Source organism: Spodoptera frugiperda, chromosome 7 (assembly GCF_023101765.2).
Source record: "Spodoptera frugiperda isolate SF20-4 chromosome 7, AGI-APGP_CSIRO_Sfru_2.0, whole genome shotgun sequence".
NCBI classification, from domain to species: domain Eukaryota; kingdom Metazoa; phylum Arthropoda; class Insecta; order Lepidoptera; family Noctuidae; genus Spodoptera; species Spodoptera frugiperda.
Window position 1 is genome coordinate 9,185,530 of NC_064218.1, and position 24,761 is coordinate 9,210,290.

A 24,761-nucleotide genomic window follows, 5' to 3' on the forward strand; every position below is an offset into this window, starting at 1 on the left:
CACATCAATAAAACCACATTCTTTCTTCAAAAGTTATCACATAAATGTCTTTATTTAGCCAGTGTCACACACGTATCACATAATATGTCGTAACGAAAGTTTATACGGTGATGCTATGAATACATTAACATAGAAATTGGTGGAACGCTCCACATCAAATGAAATTATGTAAGTAATAGTTAACTATAAATTAGTAATGTCCATGAAACAAACATGTTTTTACAAATTAATTAATTGGTGTATCATCTAAAAATAGTGTTCCTTCTTACTTCCGATTGGAAAGGAATGTGACGAAAATGTCAACAGTAACTAGTTTAAGTGAATGGGTTAAAATTCCTCTTCCGTCTTGGTTAAAATGCTCGTTCCTTCTCTGTGCGAGAACAGGACTTTGCGTAGCATTTTTTTTAGGAGGGAAATTCATCCTATGTCTTTTCCCGCCTTGGGCGAGGCGAGAGTGAGTGTCAGAATCTTACTGACTAAAAACCACCCGTTCCTACTATTACTTTTCGAACCGGAGCTCTGTTAACCCGCCAGGTAGTCCGCAGCTCCGGATCAAGCATCAGTCTTACTGGGCCCTATCTGACTTTGCGTAGCTGTGGGACAGTTACGGGTTTATGTAGTTTCCAACCGGCCTATTTGGGAGTCATTTGGAAAGGCCTGTATTAAGCAGTGGACGTTTTGTAAAGGTGATACGATGGGTGGTGATTATTACTAAAGAAAAGGATATCGCTTACATAACCCATGCTTCGGACAGATTTGGTCTAAATTCGTGTGCCACTAAGAAAAAAATATAATAATCAATGTCATGTCGTCAAATCAATGTTGTCCTTTCATACGTATTTTACCTCAATCGGAGATCAAACTGTAGATCTCGTGCTCGGTAGTCATCGTCTCGACTACTTTACTGACGAGGCAATCAGCGCGAGAGTATATGCTTTCTAATTAAGTCATAAATCACATTGTTAACACACTTTTATTTACAAAACACGATACGCCTGCCGCATTTATTATGTACAGTATTTTTATCTAAACATATTTAATATAATCAAGATTTATTAATTGAAATATTTCTACTAATATGTCTTGTTTAATGATTACCGATTACTCGTTATGTAGTATGTTTCGAACAATTTATTATATCTTTCAGCAAGTGCTTAATATATAAAAATATTGTAAAGAGAAACTGTTGGATATCTATTACTTAGTTTCTTTTTTTTATTGATGTTATTTTATTGAATTTTTAGCTATACATGACATATGACAGATGACAGAAATCGCACATAGACGATCGACTATTAATCAGCAGATGATGTCATAAATCCTACATCACACATGTGAAGTTTAATGCAAATAAGCATGGATAGAAAATCCCAACGAACAGCAGTTGGGCAGAAAACCCGCTAGCCATGATCACGATCGGACCGACGGACGATCCTCCTTTTCTTAGGGAACTCTACTCTCTGTTCCCCTAAAAATTTATTGTTCTGTTAAGGTTTTTAAGGAACTCAGTTAATCCTAATATAACCATATTAGGATTAAATGTAATGCCGCACTTCATAGTCCTTAATTAAACTACACAGCAACAAAAATATCTAACGAAAAGAATTGCTCTCTATCGTAACATCAAAAAATACAAAGTGCACCAATTCCCTCCAAAGGGCATAACCTTTTTGTTATGTTAATATGAATTAAGCATCTCAAATTCTCAAACATTTGTAACGCTAACGCAATGTTGTTAATGAATATTCACACACAAAGCGACGCAAGCGCAGCATTTAGCCGGCTCTAATGGGTAGCGGTTATTTGGTTTGGTCCACTATTTGAACGGTACATAGCACGGTAGAGATGCTTAGTACTGACTTACTGACGGTACCGTCTGTCCAAATAATGTGGTCGGCGCACGCGCATCATCAAATTCATATTAGAGCACGTAACAACGTAAAAACCAAAGAAAATTGAAGATATTTTGGGTGATAGAAGTGTTAGGTTATAACTTATTTTATGCAAGCTGTCTGATAACGGATATATATTTTTTTATAATAACTATTGTGAGACACTTAATTAACTAAAATTATTACACGCACGGTCTACGCACGCTGCTCATAACGAAGAGTCCCTCTGTGACTCGAAACTAGTAGAGCTTTTCTCCATTGATGTTTCGTGATTTTTAGGAGATATCTATATTTTTTATAAGGTATTGTGTTAAAATTTTTAATTAATATTGCAGTTTGTTGTGGTTCTAACTGCTCATGATAATATATCGCTGACTACATTAGTATGGGCAGAAATAAATGAATAGTTTTTTTTAATGAATGGCACGTTTAATTGTACTCCTAAACTAATATACTTCGAAACTTTATTTATACAAAAGAATAAATTAGTGTTTGATAACCCCGGCCTCAAAACCGTCTATACAAATACTTGTTTTTAATATCAATAGTCTGTTTAAAATGTCCGTGGAATCTTTAAAACTTGATTACCCGTTTTACCGTGTGCCTGCGCAATGCGGTGAGGAGTTCCATTGACATTAAGCGTGAGGACTAAAATACAAGTGTTTGCAGTAAAGGCCTGTGTACACGAGAGTGCTTTTACATACGTCTTAAACTTTAATATTTTAAAATGTTTTATACAAAGCAGGAATCTCGGTCAATTCAAATTAACGGCTAGAAATTAAACTGCTATCAAATTATTAGATGAGGTAAATATATTATTTGACTCTTGTTAAAGCACGCAATTGATTAAAAAGCCTCGTTACTTTTAGAGGTAGATTGAGTGTTTGACTCTCCCAACTTAATTAATCCCGATTTTAATAAATCAAGGTCCAAGTCCTACTTTTCGGTGGTTGAGCAACTGGTCGCCGTGCAACGTATAGCGGGCTCGATCCCCTCACGGAGCAACTCTTTGTGTGATCCACAATTTGTTGTTTCGGGTGTAGGTGTCATGTGCACGTAAATTTATATGACACAAGTAAACATCCTAATGTGGAGCAACGTTTTTTTAAAAAAAGAAAAGTCTTTGACCACCTAATATTATACCAATTATTATCACCAAGCACAACAAAGCACTTTAAAACGACCAGCAAAACACGTAATTTAAACTTTAAAGTGCATTGAGAAAGTCGAATTTCGCTTAAGTATGAGCAAACAAAGAAATTGCAGCTTCATCGATGATTGTCCTGCGCAGACGTGTAGTGTATCGTCAGTCGTCTGCACCAGTCTCAATCCTGACCCACTTAAACCCCGTTACACCGCTCTTCGTACGCAGCAATATTATATGCACTTGATATACAAGATGCTGGTGAAAACTGAAGTTGTACAGCCGCGACAGCAAATATATGTGAATGTAAATCGCAAACGACCTAATAGGTTCTATATGTAGATGTAGATTTTCTCGCCAATGTAACTAGACTAGTTGAACTAGACACATTGGTCAGCTATGTGAAAAGTTAGGACGCAAGAAGGAGTTTATAGTACCTAGTTTATGAGAGAAAGGAATTATGGTCAATTTTGTGTTTAAACGGAAAGGTTAATTTGAAATGGAAAACAATCATAATTAAATGTTTAAACTTTCCTATCGTAAACCTACCTAAACAATTTTATTTACGAAGGCTTTAAACCTTAATAAATGTACATCATTGAAATGAAACATGAACAATTTAAAACAAGATACAATTGTACATAGAAGACTTGTATGTCGCAATATATTTGCTTAATTATCATAAAACATAATACCTAATGTTGGTAAATATTCGGAATGGACATATGTACGTGTCAATTTTACCGGATTACAAAAACGGGACAGAGTATAAATAAAAGTATTGTCGCAAAGTATTCTCTCCGTACACTAGCGCTTAGATGAGACAAAAGACGATGTGGAAATTGCGAATGATTATAAACATAAAGTAACTTGAAACTGAAATTACTGTAGATCTATAAAGCATAAATGGAATGCCCATTCACTTGATAAAAAGTCTCTGAACAACCACAACCGACTTGTTACTCGACTACGCGGGCAAAAAGGAGGGTTATGATTTCAAACAGCATGTTTCAATAAGTATTAATAAATACAACTTGTCTGTCTGTTTATGATGCGCACTGTACTTTATTACCTTCGGCTATTTATTACTCGATTTAAGTTATTACTCGAAGACCGTTTAAAGCGATTTAATGGATAACGGGCAATGTTATGGAAATTAGTTTCTTAAAGTGGTTTTGTCTTACAAACGTAGGTAGCCTGTATCAAAAGTTACTTCGAGTGAAGCAATAGAATGTTTGGTACGCCGCACTTAAAATGTAATTTTTTAAGGATTTTTTTGGAATTCATATTGCAATGTCATTTTTTTGTATAAATACCGTAAAACATGGCAACTTTACCATATTTTGGAACAAAAATCGAAATATATTTTTAACCATAAACGCATAGAAACCAAAACTATATATTTAGAATTGTGTCTATCTGGCTCACTTTACCGTAATGTCATTATATACAAACGCTTATAGCCGTAGTAAAGAAAAAACAACTAAAGATACCAAATTTTTGGCAATTACGCGCCGTATTCATCGTGTATTGCATATTAAAGAGTTGTTGATACAGAGGGCTTCATTAGGACCTCTTCGTATTATAATGCAAACAATATGAGAAATCTATAAAGATAACGGCTACACAGACAGTCGAAGTTGCCACGGGTTTCATCGTAATTTACATTAATTTGTTACGCTCGTCAAAAAATGAGAATTATTTTTATGACATGTATATTTAAAAAAAAAAATTATAAACCTTAAACCTAAAGTAAAAAAAAGCATAAATATCTGACATAAATATTGTTCCCTTTTAAACTAAATTAAGTTCTAAAATTTTAAGTATTTATGTTTAAAATTGTAAAAAAAGGCTACAAAATAATGTTTAATCTTTTGACTTTTTAATTTTTTGACTTCACTATCTCCATAGCTAATTTTAACATTACTTTGTATACTATTTATATTGTCTAACTCCGAATCTGCGGTTTTGTTTCATGTGAGCCAGGCTCTAAAACAAAAGGTATTATTAAATACATTATAACTTATCATCCAGGATATTCACTATTATGCTGGGAAATTTAGGTCGAAAATGGTTACATACACACAAACAAGAAAAAAACATTTATTGCCAACCCTAACTGTAGGTAAAGTTGCCACAAAGCAGGCCGTGGCAACTTTACCTAATGTGTCAACATTACCGAAGCGATTATTTATCAATAAATTAAAGAAAAAGCAATTGCTGACATTACAACAGTAATCCCAACTATATTATACATTCAAGATCAAAATTTCACTCACCTGTGACATATAATTAAGGCTTGTGAGCACAATTTAGGAACTACTAACTTTTAGCACATTTTCACGCATACATTGTGACGGCCATTACTTTAATAGCAGTCTTCGTCTACGCAAAATATAGTAAATATTTCCTTTTAATGTCTAAAAAATACTACTATTACAAAACAGAATTCTAGTGGGTAGATTTTTAGATAAATGAGTTATACTGAATACCTATAGTATGGTAAAGTTGCCAAGGGTCCGGTAAAGTTGCCATAGTTTACCGGTACTTATTTTGATTCATTGTCGCCACCGCTATCAATTCATAATATGATAATCAAGCATACTATATAGGTAGAGATTTCAATACAAATGCAAAAATATAGGAATAAATAACCCAGATCAGGTAATATCGAGTATCGAGTTATCCTACGCGGGATGCTGTCGAAACGAACTTGTTTATGAATGGCGCGCGTCCTTGCGCACACGCAGGTGACTGCCCTACCCGTAAACATGCGACTACCGACCCAATAACATGTGCATCTGTCATAATGTCTTCTTGCTTTTGTTTTAATGGCTGGATGCGCCTGCGCACCTGCCTCATCTCAACGCTGGGAGCTCGCAGTTTTACAAAGAGATTGTATGGGTAGTTAGAGTTAATTAAAAATGATATTAATCGATCTGGGTATATAAACTGTTATTATATCTTAAAGAATAATACATTTTATTTGGGTTTGTGTGTGAGGTTCAGTCCCAGAATTAAAGAGTTATGCTACAAATTACACTTAACAAATTAGAAAAAAAAAATAGTACTGTTCTGCTACTATTTTCTGGACGGTAATAGTAAATCAATTAAGTATGTGATGCACTACGACAGGTAAAGCTAAGGTTTACTTTTTATAGAACTAGCAGAGTTACGAAATACAAACGTATTAAGAACTCATAAGAACATAACTGCACTGCACATGACAATGACAATCACTAACAATAATTACACACACATTTACATAAAACACTTTATAACAATAATCTGTAGTAGAAATCAAAGTAATCAGTGTTAATGAAGCGTACTCATAATGTTATCATAACGGCTTTACATAAGCCATGTGATCGCTTCCCAGGGCTCGACAAAAGAATTACTTCGCAACAAAAGAGGGAATTAAATATCAAAGGTAACTGCGATCTAGCCTTGCATACGTAGGTAAGTATTTAATCAAGCTATGATTGGCTTGTTTATTATTTAAAAAAAAGTAAAATAACATTCTTGCTGACTGACTGCCTCGTTGTGGTCTAGTGGTCGCCGGACAAGGGGTCTCGGGTTTGGTTCACGGATTGGGCAAAGTATTACTGGGACGTTTTCGGTAGCACGGAGTCTGGAATTGTGCCTAGTATAATTATGGCAATATGCCACCCCTATTACATGGGACTTGTAACACAAATGGTGAAAAGTGGGTAAACAAAAGTAACACTTGCTTTTGGAAGAAATTCTTACTGTTTTTATACATACAGAACCTTTTCAGTTGTGTAATTAAGAAGGACTAATCGGGACTATACATGGACAATATCGCATTACTCACGAAAACTACGTGTTGTTCCAAAAATGTTTCCTCCTTTATACACATACCGTACTTTTCTTGAGTAGGTTTTATCTTTAAGTAATTTTATTATCACAGTAATAGCTCCGTCACTGTTTCAAATTCAGTATCTTCTATGACATACTAGAGTTGGCAATCAGTAGGCTAAATTACTTGAAATTCGTACAAAAACGAATATTTACTCAGCCACCTAGTTCCTAAACAGGAATCAAACTTCCTCGGTAAACGACAGGTGCGCGGGAGCATCTGCTGTAACGCAACGTTTTTATATTGGCTTCGCAGGTTTAATGAAACCAGCGCGGACGCATGGCGTGTTAAGTCTTGGAGTAACGATTGTCACTCAGCCTTTGTTTGAAGTTTAGAGTGCTTTTAGTTATGAAATATTGTACTGGTGATAAATTGTATTGTTTATAAGTCGATTTTGACATTTATGATTATTAACACATTGAACGCCATGGTTGTCACCGGTGACCGACGTTAGCGGAGGATTTGCCTTTAACAGTTTTCTATTGGCAGTCAAAGACTTAAAGATATTTATGATTATTAAACTGACTTTGGTTTTGAGAAGTTTCCAGTTTTCTACTTATTAACCAATGAACCATACAGAAATATAGACAAAACAAGTAACTGTTAGCCAGCCAGTGCTTATTTTGTTCATTCTAATATCAATTTAGATTTATGTGACACATAATTATGACATAACGTGGTGAAATTCGATATTAAAGTAGATGTTAAGCGAATGACCCCAACAGGCAGTATAAACATCACTATAAGGGTCAGTTTATATCTGACGTAAAATACGTCGAACGTATCATCGGTCGTACTGACGTATCATCGGTTGAGTGTGAACGGTCAACTGTTTTTCTATACATTTGTCTGTTCTGGCGTTACGCGACGCATGTTCCATCAGATATGAATCGACTCTATTGCCACTGATATCCTAACCGAATGTTCGTTAAATACTGTTCGACTTTTTTTAAAGGAGGAAAATCATCCAATGACTTCTCCCGCCTTGGGCGAGAGGGAGTGTCAGACTCTTACTAACTAAAACCCACCCTATTCCTACTCCTGCTTTTCGAGCCTGAGCCCTGGTAAACCCGCTAGGTAGTCCGCAGCTCAAATACTGTTCGACTTACGCAGAAGATATTATAGAACACTAATACTTCAAGTACATGAACAAACACAGGTACACTCTCTGTTCGCTCATTCCCAAACATCGTAAACTAAAAGCAACGACTGTTACTGTCTGACTGACTACAGTAAGTTGACAATAAACCTAGTTAATTACACAATAAAGGAAGACTGCGAAGTACTTCAGTAATGAGGTTAATTAAGTGCATAATAAAAGTTATTGCATGAGCTGCTGTGCAATTGTACGAACTTAGTATTTTACAAAATTTTTTTGATTACAGCAACTTATGAGAAAATGGTACATTATATTTCATTATAATTTCAGACTTAATAGTTCCGCTTCAGGATAAAGGTCTCTTTTTCATAATCACGTATATGGATTAATTAATTGATTAATTGAAATTAAATTGCCTTGACGGTGTACTACTCTGTTTATAAAGTTTTCTGTAGTCCACCCTTACAAGTTTTCTTTTCTATTACATTAGTAAAAAATATAAAATTTTCATGGTCAAAGATTCAGAGTACCTTCACTTAGGGTCTGGAAGCATTCAGTTAACTCCAGGGGAAACGCCGTAATAACGCGACGCCTGCGCCTAGTTGCGGCATAAGTATTCGAGTGCCTAAGGGGCGGGGGCGGGGGCGGGGGGATCGTCAATTGGCTTCTTCTGTATTGGGCGAGGCGAGTGAGTATCATGTCAGTCTCTTACTGACTAAAAACCACCCCGTTCCTACTCCTGCTTTTCGAGCTGGACCCCCGGTAAACCCACTAGGTAATCCGCAACTCCGGATTTTCGAACACCTATGCTGGACAAAACCTATGCTGGGCACTAAGAGCGCGTAAACAAAAGTGCTAATATACAAATTAAATCATTTATTGTTCTTTAAATTAAAACGATAAAGAATGTTTAGATACTTATGAAGTTAATTAATAAAGTTAATTACGTGTAAAGTGTAATTTAATTAGCTGAAATATTTACACGCGACGTTTAGAGATTCCACACCTATGTGTTATAATGGAGATTGCTGTTTGTAGCTTGAAGCCAACATAAAGTTTATGATTCGATAGCCATTAATTATTGCTTGACCATTAATGGTAGCCATAAAATAATTAAATTAGAAAGTTTTAACTTATTATTATTATTAATTAGTACTTAACACATGTTAGGGTTTTCCTAAAGGTGTTGTAAAATGTAAAATTAACTTTAAAAAATCGATAATTTTTCACTTGAATCAAGACACTTAAATTCAAAACTATTAAACTACCAAACTAATTAGGTATTAGATTTAGATTTCAGCCATGATCGTCCCACTTCAGAGCAAAGGCCTCTCTACCCTCCTTCCACTCCTCTCTCTAACTAATTAGGTATACACACAGTAATTTAAACATGGCCCCATAGTAGCTATGATCGCCCCATTGTAGGGTAAAGTCCTCCCTACCCTCCTTCCACTCCTCTCTCTAACTAATCAGGTATACACACAGTAATTTAAACATGGCCCCTACTTCAACGCAGAAACCAATCACAGTATGAAATGATTACTATCATTAAATAAATTCTCGATGTTATATATTTAACCGTTAATTAAATCGATAAACAACTTTCCGAATTAATTGAAAGTTTACTCCAGTTAACTGTGTAACCGGCCCTTGTTTAATTTAAACACGGTAACCATGGTAACCCACTTTTACTTTAACAACACCGAGAAGTCACCATAAATCATCAAATTGATGACTATAGACGCTTCCGTTCAACGTTTCCGTATTTTACATAACATTAAATGTTACACTGCAGAGATTTAATCACGTTACCCATTGTAACATGTTACATGATGTAACACTGTTAATGAATGGTAGCATTAGTAATGTTACGAAATGTCACATTCATGACTTTACATTTTAACGTTATAATGTTGTAAATGGCATGTGAACATGTCCGTAGATTACGTGGCGCAAGTAATTTGTCTTGTTTATGTTCGTACAAAATGATAAAACTGTGACCCTACCTCGTTCATCATCATGATGCCGTCGTTATGTCACTATTATGTAAAGATGTCATCTCTGATATATTTACGATGAGGAAAAATATTTTTTTTGTGTATTTAGATCATGTCGAGTTCTTTGAAATATCATATCCGATTATACATATTTTAATAGTAAGATTTGCATAAATTATTATTTTCAAATCTTAATTTGAAAAAGCTATAAATGTTATTTAACGTCTTTTTAACGATAGTGTACGGACTCGAAGATAGCTTCGTTTTATAAATTTATTTATTTGCTCAATAAAATAATAAAAATAAATTGAATCGCGCGGTTACTATGATTAATGCGCGCGTTGATGTCTTTTGTACTGCACATTGAATCTGATATATATTTTTTATTTCTTTGGGTTTCGAGTAACAGTACGATGTTATACGAATATGATATAATTAGTTAAGGAGTCGGAGGCACAAAGCGTGAACCGTGACGCCTCTGGACGACGACCCAGTAGCCACTGCCGAATTTGTACACACTATTTTGATCCTATACACTTCTTTTTACATTTTGGAGCTTTTTATATCAATGTTACAAGTTTTAAATTGAAAAAGGTGGAATAGAAAGCCATAATAGCACCTGCGATCATTATTATAATCTTGTACTGTACATAATTCAAATTATGGTATTTTTTTGTAACTTGAACTGACGTAGCTGAAAATTTAAGAAGTCGTACGTAAGCTAAGCTAAACTAAGATGTATACGTATAAGTACATTGACAATTAAAGTTTTGATCATGAAACGTTAAAAATATATACCGTAATACATAAAGCATTCTTACATTAAACTTTTTGGTAAAACATACAATGCAATGACGTCAATTTTTGTTTAGATGCACTTTACCTCTATGAATAAGCAGAGGTGAGATTAATTGAGAAAAGCTCTACTAGTTCTAGTCACAGAGGGATTTTTAGAAAGTTCTAGTAGATACTTTTTTTTTAGATAATTTAGTATGTTTCATGATAGATTTTAAAAAAAAAGTTAGAGGTGTGATGTGTTCAATGATAAATCAGATATTTCCGATGTTCTCACTAATATTATTAATGAGTTCGTTACGTGATGTTTCCTCGCTGCTATAAATCAAGCTATTTATTAACTAGAGTCGAGCTAAGTTAGCTATTTGTTACTTATACTCATGATTTATTAGCGAAAGTTCGCGAGATTGTAATCCACAAACAGATATGTTAGCAATACGATCCTCGGTAGACAACGTTCTTGTGTATATGTGTGTGTTTCACTGATGTGTACTAACTAGTGCCAAGCAAAGGGCCTCAGCATATAATAATAATTATTTATGTTAATCACTTTTGTAATCGGTGCAAATAAACTGTTTTTCTTTCTTTCTATATGGCCTGTACCCTTAGTAGCAGCTTGCTTTACGTTTAAAGTTATCGAAACGAAAGCGCGTTCGGCGCTGATTGGCCGGCTCGAACAAACCAACTAATTAGAACTCTTGATCTCACTCAAGGAGAAGTAACTGGATGATGTTTTCCCCTCAAAAAAAGGCAGTCAGTAGTTTTGGGCTTATTGATCTTTAAATTTCTCAGTTAAAACTTGAGAACATAATTACATAATGGCAATCAAGCTATAAGAGGAAAAACCTATCTCTAGAAAGCATGCGGTGTCAATGAATTGTATAAAAAGCGTTAAACAAAGTCTATTTATTATAGTTTCATTGGCTATTAATATATGTTCAGAATCGTAAGATGTTATTAAATTAGATATTGATAACTGTCTTGGATCGCGCAATGAAATAAATCAGATGATATTATTAGAGAGAAGAAAAAGAAAAATAAAAGCAGTGTGGTGTCAGGAGCTCGTTTACATATTTTGAGGACCCGGTGCTCTTTACAGGTGCCGATGGAGACTGCCACGTTGGCATTAGGGTGGGAAAAAATCCCATAGTTCCTAGTCTTTCGCCCCAAACAGGTCATTAAAAAAAGGTGCAAATAAAAGTAGTGCGGTAACCACGTCGAAAAAAACAAAAACAATTGCATAATCTGTGGGGAGTAATTCCGGATTTAAATAGTTAGTGTTTTAGTTAATGCATATGAATAAATTATAGTTTGGAGCAATGGAAAATTTTAAATAAAAGATACATAAATTACACATTAGGTAATTTATTTATGCATGTAAACTGGCGCGGCGGCATGATGAATGCTATCTAATCTAGGCCGAATATTCATAATTATGTAACTATTTAAACGATAACTTACACTTAACTAATAATAATAAATTAAATCAATCTACCTAATACATTCAAGTTATTTATTTCAAATGTCTCCATGCAAGTTTTTTGCGCACCTTATAAACCCATATTTTTGTTCCTGGTATTATAATATTTTAAATTGCTATCAACTAGGTCCCGTAATAATTATCAATTAAGGATACATCCATAAATAAAATATAAAAAAGCCAATAATAATTGTTGAAAGAATAAATAACTACCTACTTATTGATTGATTAATTTCATCACTATCATACACATTATTATTACCTATACTTAAATAGAGTGGATTGACTAATTTGTTATAACGGTCCATTATTTTAAAAATATTTCGGACCACGAATCACGAGTAGGTTTAAAAGAGTCATTAGGGACATTTTAAAAATTCAAAGCAAACTAAATCTAACTGTAACTGGTGTCTAAACCAAAGGCTTGACACTAAGCATACTTTTTTTTTGAGGGGGAAAATCATCCATTGACTTCTCTCGCCTTGGGCGAGGCAATAGGGAATGTTAGACTCTTACTGAATAAAAACTACGCCGTACCTACTCCTGCTTTTCGAACCGGCAGTCCGCAACTCAGGCTAAAGCTACCCGACTAAGTAGAGTTTAGATCACTACATAAATACTACAATATGTGTAGTGACCAGAAGTTGTACCACATATTGAAACCACGAGCTTAATTGGTCTGTGGTTAGAGACTATAGTTGGTGGTGATCAGTAACCTAATGTGTAGAAGTTAATTAGATACCTAACTCATTGATCACAATGAAGAGATAGTAAATTACCTACAGTAGAAGAGCAAGACAGGGTGATTGATGATTGATTATAACTGGTCGTAATTTGGGTAAAATAAAAAATGCAACAACGTGATTGAATTGTTGGTCTAGTTCTAGTCTTTATTATATATAAAAAGAGCAATTGCTGTTCGTTAGTCTCGCTAAAATTAGATTTGGCTAATTTGGGTCTTGAATTATTCGTCGAAGTTCAAGGAAGGTGAGAAAAAAATGATTGAGGCGGTACGAAGTTTGCTGGGTCAGCTAGTTATTTTATGATTAAGGATAATAAAGTATTAAAAGTTTTTTAGGTCAGAATAGTATTGTCTACTTTTCCATTCTCTCTTACCACGTGTCATCAATCACCAATCCTCTTTATTCTTTCATAATCTCATACAATTCTTTCAAGGTTAGATACTTTTATTTAGTTAAAAAATAAATTATTTACTCATTTACTTCACACTTTTTAATATTCTATAAGTCCCATAGCAGTCCAAAAGGGGCAGGCAGAAATGGACATAGTAGCGTGTAGCGAAAAATTACTTAATGTGAAAGGTTTATTGGTACCTCTGTCCTCCTCTTCAGGGCACTGTATGCCATATAAAGTTACAGCCTGTATACTACTATAGAGGTACTATGTACATGTCACTGTCAGTGGGCACCATGTGCTTTGATCGTTTAGGTATGATTAGCTTTACCTTATATGTATTATGTAATTTCCCGCGAATGGTGATAAGCTCTCCATATTTGTACCTACGATAGATAAAATCCATGTATTAATTGACCATACTTTATTTATAGCAACTTTACTAAGTGTTAAAGACGACAATTATTATAAAACTTATCAAAAAATCACGCTTATATTTGAGTAGGTTGACAGAACTTAATGGTTATACCAATTCTATTTTACTATTTTGCAATCAGACCTTTTTAACAGCGATAGTTTTGAAATAACATGTGTCACAGTTTCGGGAATTGAACCCGAAAACTAATTCGATTCAGATTCTTAAAACCATTTTAAATTAATTTGAAACTACACTACGACTAATTTATTTATTTACAGTCAATAAGTACAAAAAACTGGTTTATTTAATTGGGTGGTCAGAGGAAACAAATGACGGTCGGCGGGTAAACTCGATGTAGAGTATCCTTCGAGATTTACTTTTGATAAAATCGTTAAATATTGTGTCCTATTTCCATAATGCAATAAAGTATAACATTGTATCTATATATCTTTTAACACATTGAACGCCGTGGTGGTCAGAGGTCAACAGTTGTCTATTGGCAGTCAAAGACTTAATAAAAAAAATACAGATCCGTACAAGCGTATATTCGGATGCCGTAATATGTCCATAATTAGGGTCATTCTTTCTTGCAAAATAATATACAAAAGAAAAATAAAAGAACTGAGTAAGCAGCTAGGTACCTAGTTTCATTTTTCCACATGAGTGGTTCATCTTTAATTGCTGATTACAAAACAGTCAAAACAATACCTACGTCTAAACGTTTCTACTAAAACGTAAGTGAAAGTGTCTATTGATAAGAAAAGCCTCGGATTGCGAGCTCACCACGTAATTAATCATTCTTCAGCTTTTTGTGTTTGATTCCAAACTTTTTCGTGGAACCTACTTAGTGCCTTCTGCGGCGGTTCATTCAACAGTAGTTTTATTATTTCACTCGAGTTAGTTCTGTGAGAATCAGTCCGCAATTAAATTATTGCGTCATTACTTGGTTTACTTTTTGGGACTTTTGGTACTTACATAGCAACTTTGGACGAATCGTAGGTATAGGTCTAATTAGAAACTATGCAACGTCACGCCTTTATCCCCGAAAGGGTAGGCAGAGGTGCACATTATAGGACGTAATGCCGCTATACAATGCACGCCCAATTTTCACCATTATTTTGTGTTTTAAGTCTCATGTAAAAGGGGTCCTATTGCCATATACCGGGCACAATTCCAGACTCCGTGTGAAAAGCCGAAAAAAGCACGGTAATCGAACCCGAGACCCTCGTCCACTCGGCCAACGAGGCAGTCAGTAATCAGAAACTACTTACAGTGAATTAGGAAGATATAAGTACGCGATGTTCTTACAAGAACCGAGATTTTACGATGCATTTAATGGTTTAGTCCCAACTATTTTTACAACAGTTGCTAAGCCTGAATTTGTTTCTACAAAATCGTTGTTCAAGTTCCAAGTACAAGGAAAACATAAGTACAGGGGAGCTGAGCACGACGAGAACAAGTAAGTAGTAAAGCGAAATGTTATCATTATGGCATCTGCGCAGGCGCGGACGGCGGCCGGGCTATTAGCGTCAGGTAAATGAAACGTAAAGTCCTGGGTACCGCATTATAAATTCCTCGCGCCAAAGCAAAAACATCTTGAGGAATCCGCGTCCACGATTGCCCAAACCTTTTTTGTATTCTAAACAGCGCTCATGCTAATGTGGAGGCAAACTTGAGCTGATTCAAGTATTTGGACAAGTGACTTTGTATTATGCTAATCTTTAAACCCAAATATTTTACTCAGTGAACAATCTCGTTTCCTTATTGTGCTCGCTGTGTAGATCCAATTCAATAAGATAATACAAAGAAAAAATTATGATCAAATAAAAAAATAAGGTCTTATTTATGACATCCTCTCTGCTGGTGCTTCTAATATCCGATAATTTTGTAAACCAGTTATTTTGATATTCATTCCGTCTTTATTATGTTTTGTTTTCCGGTCTTGGGTCCTACCTACAGTCTTATTAGATTGTTGATGTTTATTCAAAATAAGTTTCTTGTCTTTGTAATGAGAAAAGTAGAAGAGTTTGTATAACGCCTCAAGAATGTGAATGTAGAGTCTTTATTTGTAAATTAATGATTGTTAAAAACAAATTATTCTCATGTCGGCCTAATCAGTAATTTAAGTGTTAGTCGATGTATTGGACTGTTATTCCCATCACAAAGCATCTAAAGTTGCATTAAACATCGATTAGCGGTTAACACCACCTTTGCCGCACCTGTGGAGCCACCGACAATAAACCTATTGGCCTTTAATCTAACCACAAAAGCTTGCAAACTTACAGTAGGCTTCGGCAGTCGATGTTCCTTCACAATTCCGATTACCATTCCGCATTCAGATTTATTGCTTGAAATACTATAATCCACTGTTGATAAACACTTTACGATCACTGCACTGTAGCACCTGTACCAGTAGGGACAATAACTGATGTCGTGAGAAAATCGCGGAAAGCCGACAAAAATTGTACCAACGTCCAACACGCCAAGAATATGTTTGGAGACTGGCGTGCGCTTGACGCGCCTGGAGGCGTTTGCGCAGCCTTCGCCGGTGGAAAGTTCATCGAACGAATAGCTCCCGCGTGAAGTGAGACGTGCGATCGCGATCACATGAGAAAAAGCCTTCGAGAAAATTTTACTCACCTGTTTGTACAATCAAATAGGCTTTTATGGGTTTGTGTGTTGCATGCGTCAATGTGTTGAATACCAATGTAGACCAAGCTCGCATATATTACAAGTACATAATATTATTTGTGTTCGCAATCCGAGTGCGATTTATATTATGTAGTATTCTATGGTAACAGGCCCACAGCATACATATTGTTTAATTATGGACTTATAAGATATGAAGCGAATTCGTTAATGAGTTACAAAATATACAAGAAGAACGTACCTACATATTTTATTTATTAAAGAAATACTCATACTGAAGTAATAAGTGCATAATAGTTTGAAATCGCCAATCTACCTTGAGCGAGCGTGGTGATTAATACCCATACCTTTTCCCAATGAGAAGAGGCTTTTACTCGTATGAATGATAAGTAAAAATTAAAACTTTAAAGTTGAATGTGAGTTCCAACATAAGTTAATTTGAATAAGTACTAGTAGACAAAAACTAAAAAGTCGTTAAACGCAACGCTGCGAAAAACGAAACGTTTTATTTTTACTCTGTAACTGTAACTGTCAACTCATTCGATTGATTCCATCTGTCAATTTTGTCATCATTTTGGATGCGAATCGTGACTTTCAGTTTCTTGCAAGTTAATGTGAATAACCATTTGTTTTGTACGCTTCAGTGTTGTGTGAACTTAATCCAGAATGCCTAAGGTCTCAGGTAAGAACTGAACTTAAATACTTGTTACTTTCAGAAAATGCTACATCATTGTTTTAGTATTGAGGTTATAGCTGTACAACTGTCATTTTTACTTTTTAATATTATTTTTTGTTAATTTGCTCCTTGAAATCAATTAATAATGCTTAAATCGTATAATGAGACTCGTTACAATAACAAGATAAACATTAATTATATATTTAAAAATGCATTGTCATGACGCGTCCCCTATTTGCCCGTAAAACATTCCCGGCATTATGATGTTTTCTTACTTATAAAAGCTAATTTGATTTCAAATCTTTTACAATATTTTTAGAAACTACATTCCATGTACAATACTCACTACAATTCAAATTAGATACTTATATTTCATCCAAATATAACAACAAAAACATTTGCAATTAAATCGCCAATATGTGTTATCAGCACAGTTTTATCCGGCCACTATATTAACTAAAACTAACCATTCATGTACAAACAAAGTCTACATTCCTCTTTGTTTAAATTAAGGTTAAGAATGCCACCTCTCCTTGTATGATTCAAACTATGTCTACCAATGCCAATGTACATAGTAACTATTATAACTAAGTAACCAATGTTATTGTAATTTTTATCTCCAGTAAAGGTAAAATGGGGCAAGGAGATGTACCCAGGAGTGGAGGTGAACACAGATGATGACCCTGTGGTGTTCAAGGCACAGATCTTTGCCCTGACCGGGGTGCAGCCTGAGAGACAGAAGGTCGTCTGCAAAGGAGTCACTCTGAGAGACGATTCCTGGGCCAACTTCAAGTTGTCTAATGTAAGTTGTATTATTTATTTGTTTTTATGGATTTAATTTTAAAACATTTCCTATTCGTTACTGCAATGTTAAAATTATTACCTTATTAAAGTGGCCTGAAATGGTTAATCTAATTAAGTATTCTAGTTGTCTAAAATGTGTCATAATACTACGGGTAAATTACATGGCAGTTTGACCTGAAAGAAAAGAACTAATATGTACCTTTAGTATGAGTTTGCTTTGTTTGTTCAATTGGTTGGTTTATTTTAAATGAAAAGTAAGGTCATAATAAGGGTAGTGTACTATATGATACTCATAAAATAATTTAACACTAAATGCTACGAGGGTCACTGCTGACTAATGTTAAAAGAAAAGTAAACTTCAACAGTAATTTCTAATTGGCATTCAAAGACTTAATTGAAGACTTGAGTTTACATCTCAAATTTACTTTTCCCGATGTAATAAAGTTATGATTGAATTTTCCAGAATGCTCTGGTGCTGGTAATGGGCAGCAAGGAGGAAGATGTGCCATCTGCCCCAGTGGAACAGACACGCTTCGTAGAAGACATGAACGAGTCCGAGCTGGCTACTGCTGTGAGAATCCTACATTAACTATACTTTTCTTATTTTATTCTATTTCATCTTTGTTATACTTAACTTCTTTCAACAATTACCCATTTTTATAGAGATCTCAGTAATGTGAAATGCCTTTATTTCAATGTCATGGCTCGCAAAGATTATTTCCATGTTGCAATGACATTTCTCGCCACTAAGATTGCAATCTTCAAAATTAACAAAACCCATGTCTCATATTATTTTTAGTAGATATACTTACATATATTCATATTAGAGAATAATTTAAACTTTATAGTTAAAGAATGAATAAGTTATTAATGAATAATTTGTTTACTTTTCAGTTGGACTTGCCTGAAGGTCTAATCAACTTGGGTAACACATGCTACATGAACGCTACAGTACAGTGCCTGAAGACAGTACCTGAACTTAAGAATGCCTTACTTAGTTATGATAAGTGTAAGTGTAATATACTTATACTATAGCAACCAATCGTGTTATCCATGATAGAATTGATAGAGTTATATGTATATGTATTATAAATAAAAGTATTCATTCCCAAGGGGTCCTTTAAGTATGTTTCACTGGATCAAGTAGTGATTGACTGTCAGATAACTTATAGCTTATAATACTGCTCCATACTTGGTGTATTTGTTCCATGAAGAGTTCAAAGTTCTAAATAAACAAACTAAAAGCAAGCATGTAATAAGTATTAAAAATAAATCATTATTTTCAGCGTCTGGTGGTGGAACCGCTGGAGAATTAACATCGGCGTTGAGCGACACGATGTCAGCGTTAGAAGGGGGCGGAGCTGGGGCGTGCGCAGGCGCAGCTGCCAAGTTACTCCGCGCCCTGCACGCCACGGCGCCACGCTTCGCGGAGCGCGGGCCCGGCGGCGGCCTGGCGCAACAGGACGCGTCGGAGTGTTGGACTGAGATCATCAGGGCGCTGCAAGCCAGGCTGCCTTCTGCACCTAATGCTCCTGCAAATAGGTAAGTTTAGTAGCCATTTATCAAATTGAAGAGTAGAGAAAAGTCACAATTTTGTGGTTGTACAGAAGTAATCAAGATCACTGCTAGTAAATTAGTGGTCTGTAAACATTTAGTCATTCTTTTCAGTTTGTTTTTATACATACAAATATTATCAAATGACTCCGCGAGAACCCTGAATGAGGTAGAGAAGATTGTCAGACTCTTACTGATTAGGTACAGTAAAGCAGGAGTTGGAATATCAACTCCTGCTTAAGCCAAAAGTGGATATTAATGTAAATTAGTTCAATGACGGTCTATAAGCACCATGCAGAATCTTGTGACTGAGCAAATTGAATAAAATCGTTTTTATGTTCATCGCCAGGTCATCTGTGATTGAGCAGTACTTCGGTGGTACCCTGGACGTGGAGTTGGTGTGCTCGGAGGCAGAGGAGCCTCCCACCCGCTCCACCGAGACATTCTTACAACTGTCCTGCTTCATATCGCAAGATGTCAAGTATTTGCAGTCTGGACTCCGATCTGTAAGTAATAATTTATTTTTAAGGTAAATGATCAGATGAATCACCTGATAGAAGCAATCGTCGCCCCCCATGGACACTCGAAACGCCAGAGGCTTTACAAGTTACTCCGATCGAGCCGGCCCTCACGTGCCAAAGTATCACTCTCCCACACTTAATGCATTCAAAACAATGAGTTTTAACATGAGAACGAATGTTAATTTGGATCTTCTTTTATATCAGAGATTTTAAGATACAGCGAAATGTATATATTAAACAAACAAAGAGGAAAGAATTCGCAAAAAACTGCAATATACCATGCTAAATAAAGCAAAAATAAAAGTTCTCATAAAATGTTGTCTTTTTTTACAGAAAATGTCCGAGCAAATCACAAAACTGTCACAAACTTTAGGAAGGGATGCAATCTACACTAAAACAGTAAGTCTAATCCTTTTATATTTCTAAGAAATTCTCGGACTTATGTACAAACGATAGTATTAGTTTTTCACAAACAAAATAATATGTATTAATATGTATAACAAAGTATATAGGTTAGCATAGTTACAGCAGAAGGGTGCATAATGTCTAAAATAAATGTCTCTCTTTGTACTTGTTTCGGCAGTTCATATACTACTAAAATATATCTCTCTTTACAGAGCAAAATCAGTCGTCTGCCAGCGTACCTGACGGTGCAATTCGTGCGGTTCTACTACAAGGAGAAGGAGTCCATCAACGCGAAGATCCTGAAGGACGTGAAGTTCCCGCTCGAGCTGGACGTGTATGAGCTCTGCTCGCCCGAGCTGCAGGAGAGACTCATGCCGATGAGGAACAAGTTTAAGGTAATTTTTGTCAAAGCCAAAACATTTAGTTCAATTAATCCTTCATTAGGTACTTTTCCAATGTCAAAACTAAATTCAGACAGACAGGCTAAAAGTGAAGTCTTCGTCTTTAAAAAAATCTATTGCTGTTTGTTAGTCTCGCTACAACTCAAGAACTGAACCGATTTGGCAAATGTTGGTCTTAAATTATTTGTAGAAGTCCAGGAAAGGTTTAAAAGGTGAAAAAGAAATGTTTGCGGCAGTACAAAGTTTGCCGGGTCAGCCATTTAAAAATAGATTAATAAGAGCTTTATAAGAATCTTTCACAGTGAATTAAATCTTTTGTATTAATTATAAAACAGCTGGGGCTTGAAACTGTGACAACATTGTTGTTGCTTTTTGTATAAATATGTTGTGTTTATTCCTTTCAGGAATATGAAGACGCGAATGTGGAGTCGTCCCTTAGTTCGAAGAACCACGGCGATAGTTCAAAGGAAATTAAGAAAAAGGACCCGATGAGATCTGTACCCTACTGGTTCCCTAATGGTATGTAGTCTTTAAAGAGGCCGCTTATCTTTACTCATGCATGTACACATAAAGGGTGCATTTACAAACTCATCAAGAACCATATAACAGTTTGGGAATGATACAGAGAATTGTTTTGTATGAGAATGAAAACCGCGACACGTTGCAGGTCAATCGCCCAGACAAGAATTTAAGTATGAATGAAACAATCAAATGCAAATATTTTCTTTCTAATATAATTAATACAAACTTCTGGAGTTTCATGCCTCTTAATAATAAGCAAATTGTTCACGCATTAGAACTAGAAACCTTCTTTTTTTTTTATAAAAAGCGTTACCCCACACTAGGATTTTCTCCTGTATAACACTCCAATAAATGCAATCTGCTTCCAGACGTAGGCAGCAACAACAGCGGCTACTACCGGCTGCAGGCCGTGCTGACCCACCGCGGGCGCTCCTCGTCCTCCGGGCACTACGTGGCCTGGGTGGCGCGCGGCGACTCCTGGCTGCGCTGCGACGACGACGCCGTCACCCCCGTCACCGAGGAGGAGGTGCTCAAGCTTAGTGGAGGCGGTACGTCGCATTATTATCTTATTGTAATATATAAAAGGCCTAGCTAACGCATTAGGTTATATTTCCTGTAATGTTAGTAATAAGAGTTGAAATAAATAAATCTCCATAGAATACTTATTCACGAGACACTACTTAAGTATAAAGTTCTTACTTTTCTTCACTTTAGTAATATCAGTCAGAAGTCTGAATATTTATTATTTCAATGTGTTTACTAGCATCATCTTAGAAGTTTGAGAAGGTAAAATTATAGTTGGTGCATACACATAACATACTAACATTTAGACAAATCTCGATGAAGCTATATTCACGTCAACTTTGTTGGTAAAAGTTACTAGCAGTGTAGCGTGTAATTCTCAAAGAAAAGACCACATAACATCACTGTAAATACAGCTAACTTTACAATAGCATTACTATGTAATTACAGGGGACTGGCACTGCGCATACCTCCTGCTCTACGGGCCTAAGATCCTGGAAGTTCCCGAAGTGGACGACAAGCCGGAGCCGATGATCACGGAACACGACGACGAAGACCCTCCCATCGCCCTCGCGTAACACCTCCATATATTACATAGCCTACATTTGTTCCAGCCCGCTTGACTATTCTGCGACAACTTCTGCAACTCGCACAACTTTTTTTAGCCATTACACCTTACTCCTATATTGCTACCGGATGAAATGATGTAGGAAATAAGAACTGACTGTATTTAGTTCCTATGCGCAAACGTTGACACTAGTCGGTAATTGCTCTAGGTATAAAGTACCTAATAATCTTATGTGCGCAAATGTCATTTATTCGAGTATGTCTGCGCTAAGTTCTGCGCATTTGATTAACTTCGTGTTTGTTTTGCAAGCTCTGTGAACATGCAAATATTGTTTGGATGTGTTTGCGCTAACTCGAGGAAATCTTTGCGCAATTTGCGCATTATTTATTACGTATACTTTTTCTGCGCAAAAGACTGGCAAATTGGCTGTGTAGCAGATATATTGGAATCGAAATTATCGTTCAGAGTGGCAATATAGGAGTATGAGATTAATGCAACTTATGACAAGGCGTAATTAAATAATGTGTATGTCTTAGCCGCCTACTGTATAGAGGGACAGAGATTTGGGTTCACTTTATGTTCTAAAATTATTTTATCTCATTCTGAAAGTAAATTACGCCCCAAAAAATAATTTTGCATGCATACATGCATATTTAGCTCTTGATTTGCATATTCTCTTTTGCGCAACATGGCAGAATGGTATAAGATTATGTCTATTCTGATAGGAGATAGATCGATATATAAATATATCTTCTAAGCATAGTAGTAGTTTATCCTACTTCGCTATGCATTGTCCTGCCTTTGCCTCTATTAGAGTATATAAAATAAATTTAATTCAGCTGTAGATAGTATATAAAATCTAAAAAAATACTACTCTATTGGCTTTTTGGTGTCAAAATACGCAGTAAGACTTGTTAATAGTTTAAAAAATATATCATTTAATAATGAACTTTTTAAAATTACATCTCGTCTATGCGATTATAACGTCAGTATAAATATGATTTACGTATTATGATATTCTATATTATCTGGAAAATTACCTACTCAATGTTTTTATGTAGGTAACATTTGACATCAATCATTATCAGAGCTGAATCAGACTCGTGACGTCACGTCGCCGCCGGTACGGCAGTCTTTGTCTCGAATCATAATGAAAGCAATAACTACTGTTGATATTATACAGAAAAGTGAACCCTTACATAGCATTTACGAATATTTATACACAAAACAGCAGCTTGGCTCATCAATATATTATATTTAAATAGCAAAATTTCGTTAAAATGTGTTGAAGTTTAATAGATGTAAGTCGCGGGTTTAGTAATTCGTTAATTTATTGTAAATTGGCATTTTAAATGCTGCTGTTATTTGCGTGAAGCATTTTCGTTTGTCACATCTCAGTAAATACCTAGGTTCTCTATACAAGACGTATTGAATTTTATAAGACTAATTATACTAAACAATGATCGATAATAAATTTGATTATACATTTTGTTCTTGTTTTATTGTACTTTGAAATCTCTTGACAATCTGTTATGACTTAAACCATGCTAAAGTTTAACGTGTCTAAATTCAAAACGACTAGAGAAACAAGACCCTTGTATGTTATAAAAAACCGGCCAAATTCGAGTCGAACCATTTTTTTTTCACAGTTAAGGGATGGCAGGCCTTACTTTATACGCCTACCTGAGAAAAAAGGTCGTAACAGGCGTAGACGACCAACGCAGAGGCCCGTTTTGGGTTTGCTGTTTCTGTCCTTTTCACAAGAAAAGGATAGAAAGAAAAGGGCTTCTACGCATTTAGGTATAGCTACCTACACAACAAAGAGAAGAAGTTCAATCCTTACAATGTGAATACCACAAAGCAAGTGGTTATCTAACTATTTCAAGGCTGATGTGTGCTGACTATAATCCCCATAAAATGGCTTACATGATATATTACAATATGTGCATATTTTCATAGATACTATGCAAGTGCAAATATCGTCTGTTAATATTTGCGCTAACGCAACCAAACCTTTGCGCAATTTGCGCATAATTTATTACGCATGCATTTTTGTTGCGCATATGACTGACAAATTGGAGACTGTTGGATAGCTCAGATATATTGGAATATCTGTTTTATCCTTTAGAGCGCCAGGTTTGTTATGCTGAATACAATCTAAACACCGTGCAATTTGCAAACGAAGTACATACTCTTTCTTACAGTTTTTCAATTACAACCTCTATGCTCTTACTTCTTGGAATACTTGTGTTATTATTTATATCTACTCGAAATATCTTTGATCTGTACAGATAACAAAT

The 24,761-nt window shown here is 35.4% G+C and overlaps 2 protein-coding genes across 3 annotated transcripts in view; one reads left to right on the forward strand and one right to left on the reverse strand.

Annotated features, from left to right (window-relative positions):
- The window catches only part of LOC118265898 (ras-related protein Rab-23), a 36,784-nt gene extending 20,364 nt beyond the window's left edge, over positions 1-16,420 (reverse strand). The window contains exons 1-2 of one of the 2 annotated variants that reach the window (XM_035579174.2): positions 16,123-16,420; positions 13,753-13,807 (exon numbers count right to left, since the gene is read on the reverse strand). In XM_035579174.2, the coding sequence (XP_035435067.2) occupies positions 13,753-13,807; positions 16,123-16,174 (107 nt within the window). In that variant the 5' untranslated portion in view covers positions 16,175-16,420. The remainder of the gene's footprint in view (positions 1-13,752; positions 13,808-16,122) is intronic. The other variant, XM_035579175.2, reaches the window with a different exon arrangement.
- Positions 16,421-17,001: 581 nt separating this feature from the next.
- On the forward strand, positions 17,002-23,950 carry LOC118265897 (ubiquitin carboxyl-terminal hydrolase 14). Its single transcript, XM_035579173.2, has 11 exons — positions 17,002-17,170; positions 17,788-17,966; positions 18,432-18,539; positions 18,863-18,977; positions 19,255-19,510; positions 19,872-20,028; positions 20,377-20,442; positions 20,661-20,843; positions 21,254-21,368; positions 21,740-21,919; positions 22,344-23,950. The coding sequence occupies exons 1-11, from the start codon at positions 17,155-17,157 to the stop codon at positions 22,469-22,471; spliced, it is 1,503 nt and encodes a 500-aa protein (XP_035435066.1). The 5' UTR covers positions 17,002-17,154; the 3' UTR covers positions 22,472-23,950.
- Positions 23,951-24,761: the final 811 nt, after the last annotated feature.

What these genes read in the sequence shown, in the direction of transcription:
- LOC118265897 (XM_035579173.2), top strand. An exon ending in CTTACTTAGTTATGATAAGT is followed by an intron (nt 18,978 to 19,254) that starts GTAAGTGTAATA and finishes CATTATTTTCAG; the next exon opens with CGTCTGGTGGTGGAACCGCT. An exon ending in CCTAATGCTCCTGCAAATAG is followed by an intron (nt 19,511 to 19,871) that starts GTAAGTTTAGTA and finishes GTTCATCGCCAG; the next exon opens with GTCATCTGTGATTGAGCAGT.